Source organism: Mugil cephalus, chromosome 21, assembly GCF_022458985.1.
Source record: "Mugil cephalus isolate CIBA_MC_2020 chromosome 21, CIBA_Mcephalus_1.1, whole genome shotgun sequence".
Lineage (NCBI taxonomy): Eukaryota > Metazoa > Chordata > Actinopteri > Mugiliformes > Mugilidae > Mugil > Mugil cephalus.
In genome coordinates, this window is record NC_061790.1 from 9,263,837 (window position 1) to 9,279,048 (window position 15,212).

At 49.7% G+C, this 15,212-nt stretch overlaps 1 protein-coding gene across 7 annotated transcripts in view; it reads right to left on the reverse strand.

Annotated features, from left to right (window-relative positions):
- Positions 1-4,331: 4,331 nt before the first annotated feature.
- Positions 4,332-15,212, reverse strand: part of nhsl1b (NHS-like 1b) — a 95,317-nt gene continuing 84,436 nt past the window's right edge. For all 7 annotated transcript variants that reach the window (XM_047573454.1, XM_047573451.1, XM_047573456.1 and 4 more), the window contains 3 exons: positions 10,619-13,951; positions 9,489-9,621; positions 4,332-6,826 (listed from right to left, as the gene is read on the reverse strand). In XM_047573454.1, the coding sequence (XP_047429410.1) occupies positions 6,157-6,826; positions 9,489-9,621; positions 10,619-13,951 (4,136 nt within the window). In that variant the 3' untranslated portion in view covers positions 4,332-6,156. The remainder of the gene's footprint in view (positions 6,827-9,488; positions 9,622-10,618; positions 13,952-15,212) is intronic.

A 15,212-nucleotide genomic window follows, 5' to 3' on the forward strand; every position in this document is an offset into this window, starting at 1 on the left:
GGTTGTTTCTTTTATTTATCTCCGTATCCGGTGTGTGATTGACGGTATTCAAGTTATCCCTTTTTATCAGCCGTGTGGAATCTAGCGAGCCCACCTCACCCTTCATCCTCCCCCACCTCCTCCTCCTTCTCCTCCCCCCTCGCCCTCGTCAGGTTGATGCCTGCTGAGTCGTTCATTTTATTTGTGGCAGGATTGTTCCCGATATCATGTTCGGACACTCAGCAGAAATTACATTTATCCTCCGCACGCACGGCGCACGGGATTGATCTCACTGGCTGCTCTCAGCGAGGCGCAACATTGCTGCAGAGAGGAAACGCATAATGAGGTTCCGTGTTTTAATCCAAACATTGCCGTTGTATGTTAATTTCATCTGTCCTCCCTGCAGCCTAATGGAGACTGGAGTTGATGTAGTGGACAGGCTGTGACAAGCAATTTTATGGTGACAGAGATTAACTGCAGAACTTTAATATACAGTACGCAGTGGCACATCGTGCTACAGTTTACACAGGCTATTGATCAATTCTTGTTTTCCTCCCCACATTCCCTGCATTGGGTATAACTTTCTCAAAAAACACCTAAAATATTATTTTTACAGGTAGAGACATTTTCCTGCATTGTCTCCTAATGTTTTCCTACATTGGAGAAAGTTTTGGATGAATGAAACATTTCATCTATCATCTGTATGAGAGTCAGTGGGAGGTGGTCAGGGAGGAGAGCGGACCCATAAAGCCCTGGGCTTTAATAACAGAGAACCGGGGTTCTCATCCAGAGGGGTTTAAGTCATAACATTTATTTATTTATTTATTTATTCATTTATTTTAATATTTAAAGCTGCAGTGTGGATTCCTAATGGCCAGTAACACTGGATTCATAGAACCGTAGTTACATTTGTAACTCTAGGTTCTCTGAGACTCTGATGCCACACTGTTAGTTGCTTTCATCTATTGCTACAGTTACTTCACCTATGTCAGGCCATAATTTATCTTTATTTATTTATTTGTACTGGTGCATGAGATATTTTACCTGAGCTTAATCAGAATTATTTTAATGCATTTGACAAGGGTTCAAACTAATGGATCTAAAAATTAATTGTATATGTGTTACATAATGTATGCTTAAAAATACACACTATACACTTAATTATAGCTTCAATGAAGCGCTACTGTAACTTTAACAATGATGCTGAAGTCATTAGTAGACAGTGCAAGATTTATTTTTATTTTTTAAAGTTTGGGCTAAGAGCATAATGAGGAGTCTAGGGAACCTCAGCTAAAAGTTACTGAGGATTACATTCCTGGCACGCTGCTACATAAGGTCACAGAGGTAGATTATTTTCAAGTAACTTCAAATTTCTGGCAGCCTGAGCCTGTTTTTTTTTTTTTTTTAATCGACTGCCATGCTGCCTTTTCATTTGCTACTGTCCGTTTTGTTCCCTGAAACATTAAACTGACTGATGATCTTCTCTGTTGCTTTTTGGTGCATGAATGGTGCACCTGTACCTACTTGTACCTCTTTTACAGACCTGAAATAAAAAGGCAAGAAAAGAAGGTGGAGAGGAAGAGGGGAATCTGAAACTCCTTTCCATCTCTTCTTGTCACCCTCCACCCCTTCCTCCGTCTTCTTCTCCCACATCATCCTCATTACCCCTCTGCCTTCATCCATCTCCTACATCCTCTTTGCATTCCCTTCACTCTCTATCACCTCTCCACTTTCCTTCTACTCCTGATAGCATGTCAGATTGTAATGACAAAGTATTCATTCACGAAGTTGTAACTGTCACCCAAATTGATCATTTAAAATAATCTGAAGTGTGGATGCAGTGCCTGTGGACACTAATAATTCCAGTTTGAAAACGGACATTAATTTATATTTCACCAAAACACAGTCACAGATATTTGTAGAGACGAATCATTATTTTTCCATTCATCTTTCTTTTAGTTTGATGCTTTTAGCTGCTTTTCATGACCCAAACATCAAAGCCCTGGCTGCCACACCCTCTTTGCTGCCGACAGATTCCACCTTTTCTACCAGCACGGCTTCACATTTCTATTCTGTGAAGTATTTACCGGTAAGTGGAATTGCTGAGTCCATCTGACATGACGTGCAGTGAGCAGGTATGCTGAGTGTTGCTATGATCAGCACGTAGTCATCAAAGGACGGGAGGCTGCTAGAAGATTGCACCTCTGACCATTAAAATACATGTAATTCACAAATACGCTGTGAAAAACACGCTTTATTCAAATGAGAAATGTGGCGTTATCACAAACCCCTCTTTCAATTGTATAATATATACAATAATATAGCCAGTAAGTGTGTGGTTAGGCAACATCCGGTTTCTTCTGAATCTCTTGTAAATAATAATTTTTGGCACTATTTTGTATATACTTGTGTTTTTACAGAGAAAATGAGAATCTCTCAATCTTGCTGTACAATGCATAATAGTATAAAGTGCATTCTATTCTATTCTATTCTATTCTTATTCTATTCTGTTCTACGGAGGGTATGCATGACGTCACTGCCTCCTGGGCCACGCCCCCCAAGTGGCAAAAACATGGTGAAACGTACCATTACCTGGAAAAATGTGGATTTTCAGATCAAATTAAGTACAATTGGACTCGACAGTCATCCATGCGAATTATTATATATTTAGAAAAACTGACTGGCCTCAGTGTCGTGGTGTCGTGAACCACGACACCAGGTTTCTGCGACTGGGTTCCAGTTGCTTCTTCTCCATTTACTTCTCTTTTCTTTGGGAGTCGGAGATATCTGTAAAAATATATCTCCGACTGCTTTTCATCTGTTGGTGCAGTCAATCGCACAACGACTCGTCTCCATTTTTTCAATTAATTTTACATTTTAGATGCTGTTAAAGCCTACGATTCAAACTTAATGCAACTAATCTCCATGCTCAACTTAATTTTTGTCACTCAGTGGCTGTAACCATGGAGACTTCGCTTGCTGTGACGTCACGTGCATGCACTCTATTCTATTTTATTCATGATTGTAGGATATATATATATATATATATATATATATATATATATATATATATATATTCTTTTTGGTTAAAAAATATTATTATTAATAATATAATAAATGTCCCAAAGCAACCTATGATGTGGAAAACATAAATAAGATACCGCTTTGCTTACACCCTCTACATTTTCACTAGCTATACAGGTGTGTTCGGCCTGTGCCTAATCACCTTAATCAGCCACACCTGAGAAGACTGACTAAAAGGCCTGTTGAAGAGGCTTGTGGATGACTTTTCCACTGCAGAAGCTCACCAGTTTTTCTGTCCCTTCTTGTAAAATAAATACTTTTTGAAACTCCATCATATGTCTCCTTTTATGTTGCGCCTCTCGAGCCTGGATGTAACGGGGATCTCAAAAGTTGGAGCTTCCCTAAATGCATCGCCACGGAAACTTGCACAACTGTAGTGTTGTGCAATGATTAGAGACTAAATGGTTCTTAACAGTCTGTCAAATTAAATTTTGAAATTTTATAGAAATGAATGGTTTAGCTATTGGGGAAAAACGTGCAAAACTTCTGATGCAGACACACACTAGATTGCTGATATTCTGTAATCCGGAGCAAAAACATACATTTTTTATGCAGCACCTGTTGACAGGGCTAAACACAGGTGGTTAATTAATGTCCCCGTGTTCGAGTCAATACGGCTGATCTGCTTCATTTGTCGTGTCATGTAAGGATACTGTAAGGGAGCAGCTTGATTGTAAGAGGGCAGAGGAAAGTGTCAATAGTGTGATTATAGCTGGGAGGAGTTTGTATTGATTCTGACAGCCAGATGGAGGCGTGTTGTTGGTGGAGCGTCAGAGGGAAGGTGACTGCTGCTGAATCAGAGGTGCCTGAAAATACTGTGAGCAGGGACGTTTTTTTTTTGTTTTGTTTTTTGCTCCCTTGAGGACGAGCAACGGGGCCGACGGTGCAGCGGTGTTTACAGGTTGTACCTGATGACCTGTGCTGGATGTTGAGAGGCGACAACGTGGGGCGTGCAATTTAAGTCAGTCATGATGGTTGAACGCTTCTTGGAAGTCAGTGGACAGGTCTATTACGGGCAGGGCCTGTAATTCAGTCTGTGTCCTAATGGGGTGTCCAGAAGGAGACATAAGTGATGACCCCACAGGAGGGAAAGGGAAGGAGGGGTAAACGATGGCCTCTGCAGTTTTCCAGATGACAGACGAGTGCGGGTGCCATGGCGACGGCCCTAATGAGGCAGTGATTTGGGGCGTCGGGCTGGCAGATGGCCGTGAATCACACACACACACACACACACACACAACGCACAGAAATGACACAGAGACGCACTCTTTAAATATCACCTTGTTTTTTTTTTTTAATTACACATACATACACAAGAGCGTTACCGGCCTGCGTTCAGCTCCGCTCCCGCCACCTCTTCACAAATCCTGCTGCCGTCCCCGTCTTTTTTTTTTTTCACAAGCTCTCGAGGATTGAGGCGTCTCCTGTCACGAGACGAGCAAGGCGGGAGCTGGGAGACGCACTTTGGTCACAGGTGATTAAACCGAGGGGTGTTATGGCTGTTATGGAGGTTATGGAGTCTCACGCCTGTCACCTCAGTTTACGACTCTAAAGAGACCACATTTACTCAGCTGGGAGCACCAGCGTGGGATTTGCATGACACAAGATTAAGGGCAGTAGAAGGCTCGAGCATAAATATTGACATTACTGCACTTTTTTCGAAGCACCTTGAAAAGAAAAATGGCCTGGTGGGGTCAGCGCGGTAAATGTGGCCCTTTGATTTCTCGGCCTAACCTTCAAACCCCATCTTCCACCCGGCTGCTCGGCCATACTGGCGCCCTGCTATGTGAAAATAAATAATCTACAAAAAGGAAACCACTCCCTTTCAGCAAAACACAGGGCTCTAAAAATGTACAAAGTCTTTGAAAATAAGTCAAATGTTACTTAAAACTCATTTCTCTATGTATTTACATACATATAAAACTGCAAAAGGATAAACTTAGCCAAAGGGTAAACAGCGTTATAGAAATAATTTTAAAAGTAGCTCTTCTCAGCAAGCTTTACTATAGATGAATAGATGACCAAATGATGGGGGGTCTCGTACGAGCACTAGTGCTCAAAGATTGTGTTCACGTCCAGATTAACCACCAGCTCTCTGTCACTTTCAAGCTCTTTGGCAAACCAAATCACTAAAAGACCTGGACAATAAGATAATAAGTCCTTTACATTTATAGGTTTATATTTAACTCCCAAACACAAGACATTAAAAACATTTTTAAAACATATTTTTAAAGTCACAGACAAATAACGACATGTGCAAAATCTACAAACTAAAAATCAGTTAATTGAGATTTTATGAGCCTTTCTCAGTGAGTAAATTTTCTGTTTTGGTTGAGCCTTTACGTCCCGACTATTACCCACTCCGTTCCCATCACTAGGTGGCAGCACTGAGCCCTCTGCACTTCCTATGGACCACTGAACACACCAGCTCCGCAACTAAAAACCACTGAGTTAAGAGCAGAAAGCAAAGAACCTGGCGATGACCGCAGCTGAAGCCGCGCCGTGGAGCTGCTCGTTCCACGGCGTTACCTGCTCGCTAACCGTGGTGCCCTCAAACACTTTCCAGAGCCAACTGAAGCCGAAAATTGAGAAGATTTACGAGGCGGCCGTCGAGCGAGCCTTTACATTCCACTCCTTCCAACTACCTGGCTACGCAGCACCACAGCAGCAAAGTTAAGCAAACAGTTTGGGACTTTTCGATTCCTTCAATTCACCTCAGTTTGCCGTCTTAACTTTGTCCTTTAAAGAAACTAAAGGGCTCCCGCAGGATGAAGCAAAATGAAAAGAGCGAAACAAATGGAAAACAAAGAAAGAACAGCAGGCGTAAAAGAAACACTATTCTTTTAACAAAGAGGGTGAATCACCAAAACGAAGGAGAGACAATGAGAATCATGAGTCTTGAAACGCTAGAGCAGAACCAGTTCTCCGTTATCCATTCCCTGAGGGGACTGCTGTCCCCCGCGGATCCAGGACCCGACATGTCCATGGCTCAGGAAGGTGTCTCTAGAGGGCCCTCTACTGGCTCCTCTCCCAGCCCCCTACCTGGTTAACATGAATGAGTTCAACTCCCCAAATCTAAGGGGCACTTCTCCTTTAACTTCTGCTTCCCTCAGATAAAGTGCCATTGGAGTCTCTGAGCACAGAAAGAGTCTGAGCTGCTGGTCCAGACAGACATTCCGCGCTGTCTCCGTACTCACTCTCAGCCAGTTCCCCCTCCCGCTCACAGATTACAGTCATGGGGCTGCTGAGGATCCGGCTGCGCGCGTTGTACTTGCTGCTGGCAGCAGAGGGCGGCGTGCGGGAGCGCCCGTACTTTAACCCGCTCATCGAATACGGCGACGACGTCGGGGAGGGCAGGGAGAAGGAGTCGTAGCGGCTCCAGTCGTCCATCGCCCTCTTCCCGCGGCCGGGCGAGGCGGAGGGGCTGTGCGGGGCCGTGGGGGACGAGGGCGAAGGGGGGTCTAACGCCGACTCCGAGCGGGTCCGCTGGAAGCGCGGGTCGGTGGAGCGCAGCATCTCGGCGGCGGACATCCTGAAACTGGTCTCGGAGCGGCTCCCCTTCTTGAGGAGGAGGGCCTTGAAGGTGTCGCTGCTGGTGGACGACTTGCGGAGGTTGCGCTGGATGGAGCCCGACTGGCGGGGCAGCGACGACACCACCCCCGGAGGCGTGCCTGTAGGGGTGACAGGCGGAGACTGGGGTTGGCTCCCGGGCCGGGACTTGTCCTCCTCGGACTCTTTGCGGCCCAGGACCTTGCGCTTCGACCTGTGGACGGAAAGATGAAATTAGCTCCGTGAAATATTTGGAGAAACGGAGTGAGTGCAGGCAGTGTTAATTAAAATGACCTGAAAAAAAAAATAATAATAATGAATTTAGGACAACTGAAAGGTTAACTTGACAGGAGACAAAGGAGGAAATTATTTTTAAGAAGAGAAGCAACAGTTGGGGGCAGATACTCTAATTTAAACTGCGGCAAATGGGATTTCTTACATGTGAACCCAAAGCCGAGCTAATGTTTAATGTGTAGCAGATTTAAAGATTACATTTAAAACTCTTTGTCCCCAATTTGCCATATGTCGGCGGTGCCCCCAGCGATCGCGCGTCGTGGCCCAAATCTTATGTAAGTCAGATGATAAGGAGTGGCATGGAAGCAAGCAAGAAAGAAAGAAAGAAAGAAAGAAAGAAAGAAAGAGTTCGGTTAGAAGAAGAGTTACACATCTTGGTTGGTTAGAGGAATCCAATGCCTTCGAAGTTGCAGATGCTGCAACTCAGCAGCAAAGCTCAGACACAATGAAATTAATCAAAAAAAAAAAAAATACAAACTGGGAAAAGCGCCCAAAGCCGATTTAATCAGACAAGGCCGATTCAGCCTCCTCTCAGCAGGGGGTACCAGAGAAGTTGGCTGCACCGCTCATCCTACACTGTCTATAAGTCCTGCATCAAAGCGTAGCAACCGGCATTAGGGCTAGCAGGGAAACAGCCTTATTAATTTGTGATGATAGGCGGTGAGGGGGAACTGGTTGAGGGGGGGGTTGCATTGAGGGATTACTGCTGCTAATCCCAAGGTAGCATCGCCGCGGTGGTGAAAACAAGGCTTGCTAATTAAAGGGAAGGAGCTACTTGCCACTTCGCACCTCTCTAGAAACGCTGCACCCACCCACTGCATGCCCCTTCAGCGAAGTGGAGGAGAAGAGAAACATGATTAACGGCACGGAAACCAGATTCTGTGATAAGGCGGAGATGCGCAAGGTAAAGGGATGAGCGAAGGACACACAGCGAGACCATATCTTTAATCCCCAGATTAGATCCGCGGGAAGAAATTCCTCCACAGAGGACAAATAACCCCCGAGTAAAAGCACTCGCTGAAGGTCAAACCGAGAGGGAGGGCCGAGGGATGGAAGCGGTCCGCGGGAGACTCCGCTTTAAAATGTGCCCCGCATTCAACCTCAGCCCGCCGTCGTCCCGTGTGAGCTCCGTCGCCGTTACATAACGCTTTGGCTCGCACACGCTCGCACGTGCACACGCCTGATTTCAGCCGAGCACCGCGGCTGTGATGCCGAACCCGTGGTGATAAGTGCAGGCACAGAGAGAAACAATATGAGTGATATCAATCTGAGCTGCAGAAATAAACAGAAGGCTGCGTTAAAAGGGCTCAAGACGATCGATTCCTCTCCCCTGGCTGTATTACACTGGGTTTAGAGGACCTCCCTCAAGGCGAGTTGTGTTTTCTGTTGCAGATTCCATTCAAGGTTTTCATCAGTCAGTCTTTGAAAGAGAAACAGTAAACTGAGGCGCATTCCTGCAATCTGTGTTTGTTAACTTAAACTCTACACTTTATAATTTGCCACTTGAAGCCGAGTAAAAATGACTCAAGCGGAGTTTAAATTTAACACCAACCACAACTTTTTCTTCGTTGCGACAACAGGAACACGTCCTCGCTTCGCAAATGTGCAAAATGGTTCTATAAGCGCCACGTTGTCGGAGGTGTGATGGAGGAGGAGGAGGAGAGGGAGGAGGGTGGTGGTGGTAAACAAATACAATCCCCCGATCATGAAGTTTGTCCACACATGCGCACACGACCCTCGCGTCCCATCGAACTCCCTCGGCATAAATCACACATGCGACACGGGTGCCGTAAATAAACCCCCTCCAGCTTCTTCTTATAAGAAGCGCGATCATGTGAAAACGACATCCCGCGATGCCATAAAGACAACTGCCCCCGCGGCACGTGACTGTGAAACACAAAACCGGCTGGCTGCATGAGATATGCATGAGTCCGCTCGCTCCGGAGCGACGGCCGCACGTAACAGCGATGTGTGTCAGGGACTGTGGATGTGCCTCTGACATAGTGCGCAGAGCAGAGCGAGGCAAAGCAATTTCTCCAGTGGCCTCTAACCTAGATCAGGACCAGAGGGTGTCGAGCGGCTAAATAATGCATGAAGCAAAAGTAATTTTTTTTCCCTCTCCTGCTGAGAATGAGCAGCGCTAATGTGACTAGACTTGACACAGATGCCTCGATAAACATTTGACTAATCACTCATTGCGCGTCCAGATTTGCTGCCCGCGTCTCTTCGCTGTCCAGAAACAGAAACAGAAGGAAAGAAAAAAAAAAAGAGGCTATTTGACAGATCCGTGCGCTTCCATATGGGGCAACGCTGGGTGAAGATATGACTGAGAGGGTGATGAGAGGAGGGGGAAATTATGAGTAAACGGGGTGACCATGAAGGAAGGCGATACGTTGTGGTTTACGAGGAGATTCTGCCAGGACGAGTAAGAGGAGAGAAGAGCGAACGCATAAAACAGAACGGCGGACTGGGGCGAGCTCCGAGGAATGAATTATACATCGGGAGTCGGTGGGGAGAAGTTGCCGTAGTACTCGACAGACACGTGACAGGAGGCGGAAAATGAGAGGGGCGAACAGCGGTACCTGTGAATGACGGCGAAGAGGTCCTCCGTGGTCCGGGGCCGCGTAGGAGTCGGGGTCACCATCTTCCCCTCGGACGCCCCGTTAGCGGACGGGGCCGGAGACGACTCAGCCGTGCTGGATTCGAAAACCTCACCTGCGCGAGGGGAGAAAAGGGAAAGAGAAAAATCCACACAGTTACAAGAGAGTAAAAAGACTTTAGTTTGCACGGGCTCGTGTGTCCGTCCTGTCGCATTAACCTGGCTGGCTATGAAATCTGAAGTGGTACGGAGGAGGTGCCCAACTGTCCGCTTACATTCTCTTTCTGTCTCTAGATTGCGTCTCCCGTCTTCTCCTCTACTTCAGCCTCTTTTCTCGTCCTCCCCCTCTTCCTCCTCCTCCTCCTTCTCCTCTAAACATCCGCGCTCACGTCTGAGCTTCGACTGCCCGAGCCGCTGCAGGCAGTCTCACTTTACGCTCTCTCTCCATCCTCCCCTTCATCCCCTTACCAGATCCGTTCCCCTCCCCTCCCGATATACGACCAAGCCCCTCCCCCTCCAGCCACGAAACGCATCTCCCCTGGGACACTTGCCCCCTCCCTTAGCTTAGAGAGAGAGAGAGAAGAAGGGGAGGGGAGGGGGGAGGAGGACAGAAGGAGAGGCTGAGTGGGAAAAACAGAGGATGAGAGATTAACAAGAAAAAAACAGGAGGGAAAAGCAAGAATGGATACTTGGACAGAAGGATGGATGATGGAGAGCAGAGGCTGAGACTGTGTTTTGAGGGGGGGGGGCAAGAGAAAAAGAGCAATGCGGGGAAAAGATGAAGGGACAGCAGCCACAGGAGACCTCTGCATATAAAATGTGGAAGGATGAGTAGCAGAGAGGATGATTTCACATGGCTGCTGTCCCGGCGATAAGCCGTCTCCCCAGCTCTGTTTTCACAGTTTTCAAATCTTTAAACGCTCGTGGCTGCAAGTTTGGATGCATTCGCTTTGGAGGGAGAAATGAATTTTACAGCTGCCCGAGGAGCCCGGCCCGCTGCAGACTGACATATAATGTGTAAATGAAAGTTTTGACTGACACCATTTTCAAACTAGTGATCTCCCTTCAGGTCTGAGTATTTCGAACTGAAAATGAATTATCGGTCAGGCTCACCTGCGTCGTCCTCCTTGGAGCTGATGGACCCAGTGGTGCTGCTTGTTCCGTCTGCCTCCTCTTCCTCTTCTTCGTGAGCCTCGCCATTAGCGCAAAGGTTGAGACTTGTCTCCTGGCCATCAGACGCAGACATAAAGGAGTGAGCTTCGCGGTAGACGTGGCTGCTCTCTCCCAGTCTCTCAAAGCTCTCTGAAGTATCCTCCTCCTCTTCCTCCTCCTCATCCTCCTCCTGTTGCTCATCTTTCTCCTCTTCCACCTTCTCCTTCGTTTGCGGGGCATCTACTTGGTCTTCTGTTTGTGACGGACTGGTTGCACGCTCGTGCTGAGACAGAACCCGTCCGTTGACTTGTTGGGGGCTAAACGGCGGGACAAATGTAAGTTTGGGTTTCTTGGAGACTGCTGGCGGCGCCTGTTTGATGGGAGAGCTTTCGCAGCTCTGTGGGGCGCTGGACAACAGTAGTCCTTCCTCTTTTTCTTTCCCATTTAAATGAAAGTAACTCCGGTCCTCCGCCTTTCCATTTACGACAGCGCCGTCTGGCACATCCTCTCCAATGTCGAAGTCCAGCGACAACTCTTCCAAGAGCTGTGACACGGGCGATGGTGAGGAGTGACGGGAACCCTTCTCCGGAGAGCTGTTCACCAGATTTAACACGGTGGGGTGCTCTTGAGGGTGAGACATGTTCAGGCTCCGGGGCTTCAGACCTTGGAGGAGGTCCATCCCTGTTTCCTGAGCTTTGATGTGATCTGATTTGCCATTGATCTCCTTCTCGGGACGCTTAACAGAGCGGAGCTGAACACTCTGCAGGGCAAATGGGGTGATCAGGGGCTTAGGTGACGTTGTCGGGCTGTTGGAAGGAGCCGGTTTAAGAGCATCCTTCGCCACCTTCATGACAGAAGGGGAGTAGGAGGCTGCGGCAAAAGCAGGCAGTGGAGGAGGCGGAGGAGGCGCCATGATGGGGACGGGAGGGGGCGGGGGTGGGCTGAAGCTCCCATTGAAGGACGAGCTGGGGTGGATGAGTGTGTCAGGGGATGGAGGAGGTGGGAATTCTGGGGACGTGGAGCAAGTGGAGAGGGGGCTCAGAACGACGCCCTGAGGAGTGGATGGTAAGGGGGGAGGAGGAGGTGGAGGGGTAGCTGTGTTAGAGCTTGGTGGTAGAGGGGGAGGGAAAGGTGGAGGTGGGCTCAGAGGTGTGGTGGGAGCCGAGGAGGAGAGTGGTAGAGGTGGAGGAGGTGGTGGAGCGGGACCGGAGCTCTTCAGGGAGTCTGAAGTGTTGGAGGAAAGGGAGGTGGAGGAGGAGGAGATGGAGACCGAGGAGAGGAGAGATGACTTCCTCTCCGGTACTTTGGGCCTGGGCCGGCTGCCCGACGGAGACATGGACCTGATGAACGCTGGCACTGGGGTTCCAGCTGTGGGGGTGTTGGACTGGCTGGAGTAGCCGCTACTCGGGGAGGTCAGTCTGTGGACTCTATCCGGGGAGGAGGTGGAGGTTTTGGGCTTCACTGACACCTCTCCCTCCTGGCCCGGAGCTCCGGGGGCCTGACCGTTGCTGTGGATGACTCCTCCGTTCTGTAGGCCTCCCTGGTGAGCCCCAGCCGACATGTTGTCGGCGGCATGGGCCGGAGGGGTCTGCGCCCTCTGGTCTCCGTGGTTGCGAGGATAGTCCATGTAGTAGCCCCAGGACTCTGCGTAGTCAGAACGCAAGCTGCTGGTCTCACTGTGGGCAGGTGTCACGTGGCACAACGAGTACACGTTAGACACGCCGCCGCCGTTGGAGTTGGCTGCCAGCGAGGCCGCAGAGCTGCACGCGCTGATGCTGCTCTGGCTGCGCGGCCGTAACACCCACGGGTCGTCGTAGTCGCTGCTCGGGCTGTGAGAGGGTGAAGACGGCGAGGCTCCCTTTCCCTTCCCGCCTCTCAGCCCCATTTGCAGGCTCTGCTGCAAGCTGGCGATCAAAGTTTCATTGAGCATGGCCCCGTTCGGTTGGTTGGTACCACTGACGGCGCTGACGCCTCCGAGTGGCTTCTTCGGACCAGGTTTACGCCTGAGGGAATCTGTGCGCGCCGGAGGCAGCGGAGGTTTCTTCGACTTGCGAAGGGAGATGCTGCGGGACAGAGAGCGGTCGCTGTACAGGCTTCCGGTGTCGTCCTGGTTGGCCATCTCGCGGCACTCGTACATGCTGTGTCTGGTGGCCCGTCCAGCCGCCGCCCCGTGCCCACTCCCGTGACTGCGAGAGCGCAGGCCCGAGTCCAGGTGCATGGAGGTGTAGTAACCATCGTTGTCCTGGGAGTAGAGGGAGCTGGAGTCAGTAGTGGTCCTGGAGGAGAGGTCCAGGCTGCTGTACAGCTGGTTGATCGGCGTGGAGCAGCTGGAGGTCAGAGCGCGGTGTTGGGCCACCACATTTTCGGGCGTGTCGTAGATCCACTGCTCCTCCGGCAGACACGATGGTGGGGTCGGGGCTAAGGTGCTGTGGCTGTGGACGCTGCCGTCTGAATGACCTGACTCACTAGCAGGCGCCGCGACTACCAGACCAGCATTCCCTGGTGTGTGAGTGGGCGTGGAAGTTGCCAAAGCCGGGCAGGTGGAACTGTGGGTAAAGGCTGTCGGACTGGAGAGCAGAGAGTCAGTGTTGGTGGAGGACGCCAGGCTGAGCGGCCGAGCTGTGGGGTAAGGCGAGGTTGGGGAGTGGGCGAGCTTGCTGGAGGTGTTGAGGGTGATGACCTCAGAGGAGCTAGACAGGGTGGCGTTGGGGATGTATGAGGTGGAATAGGCGGCATGGGGGGAGACCGCACACGCCGGACCACCACCCCACTCGCTGGACTGCGTCCCCCTAACCTCCTGAGACTTGGGCCTGGGCAAAGTGCCCGTCCTCGGGGCGTTCCTCATGTGTACCACCGTATTGTCGGCCTGGAGCTTTCCGATCTGCCTCTGAGGCTGTTCCTCTGACTTGATGGGCGTGCTGCTGTAGATGGGGTCAGCACTGATGGACACCCTGGCGCCCTGTCGGGGCAGACTATGGAAACGGGATGGGTCTCCGTTAAAGTAATGCGGCGGCATCATCAGGATTCCAGAGCTGTCGCTGCTGGAGACGGATATGCTTCCAGTGGAGGAGGAAGCGGATATGCCGGCCATCTGAGCGGCGATTCCTTGTCCTCTCTGCGCCCGGATTCTTCTCATGGACGGGGGTACAACCTTCACCTCTTCGGTCTGGCAGCTCGTTTCTCTGGTTTCCGATCGTCGCAGCGTTGAGTTGACACTCCCGACTCGGCCCAAAGTGGAGTACTGTCCCGGGATGAACATGGAATGTGGCCGAAGCTCGCCGCCGCGTCCTTTTGCTGTGGACAAAGAAAGAACGGGAAAAAGATAAACACGTGCCTGTGAAATGCTTCTATTTTCTTCTCTCTACTTCCTCCTTATATTCTTCAACGACAAAGCCTTCTGCTCCTCTGTGTGACCTGTCAGATAAATTGTGGTCACAGAGAAGCTAATTAATTTAATTTGGTGCAGCCTTGTCCAGTGCGCTAATAACTTCTGGTCTTCATTAAGGAGGAAAGGATATGAGGGGAGACGGGGACTGAGGAAGCTACTCTGATTCCCCTCCTACTCTGAATCATTCAAATAGAAAATGCGAATAGTCTCCTGAGGTCCAGGACACACAGCTGGTGAGACATGAAGCAGCCAGGAAACATAGATGGACACAGACACACACAAGGGACACATGCATGCACACGTAGCCCTAACACAGCCATGCACAGTCACACAGGACGCAACACACGAAAAAACGTAGATACAAGGACACACAGAAAATACAGACATCTCAGAGACGCGAACTGAACGTACCAGCTAGTAAATAAAAAAATTGAAGGATGAACTGTAAACCGAGAGAGGTCGTCTAACGTGTCTCCCATCTGTGGCGCTTCTCCTGTTGGTGTCCGTACTCCCAAAACATAAACACTCATGCGTCTTCCTCCTCCCCTCTCGCTATCCCCAAACCACACATACACACTCTCTTCCTCCTTTGCTAAAAGCTGGACTGACAGCTTGGCTGCTGCTGCCGCCGCTGCTGCAATAGATTAAGCTGCAGGTCTACTTCGCAAGCAGCTCTAGTGCAGGGAGAGGGAGGGATGGAGCACTGGGACAATTACCCCGGCCCAGTAATCATGACATTCTGTGGCTGCTGTCGGCTGGGCACTAACAAGACTTTAAAAGATCTCCTCCTTGGTGGTCTTATCGCTCAGAGAAATGTCACTCCGCTTAAATGCCGCAGCCACCCCACGATTTAGTGACATGTAAATAAACATGAGCCATGTGGCGCTGTCAGCAGAGCGCAGCGTCGGCTTAGTGAGCTCAGAGCTCGCTTAACACTCGGCTCAGCCGAGTGACTAAGGTTGGGAGGCCTCAGAACAGTCATATATGTCATGTAGTCGTTCGTTCAGACGGTTTGAGGGTCATATGTTCTGAAAAAGGAGATTGTCGTGCAGCCTTTTAGGCGTCCATGCTCATGGCCCGCTCAGTTATGATCAGCGCATGCTGGTAAGACACACACGGCGAGATTATCAATAAGGCCCTAGGATTAAGGCACACAAACACAGAAAT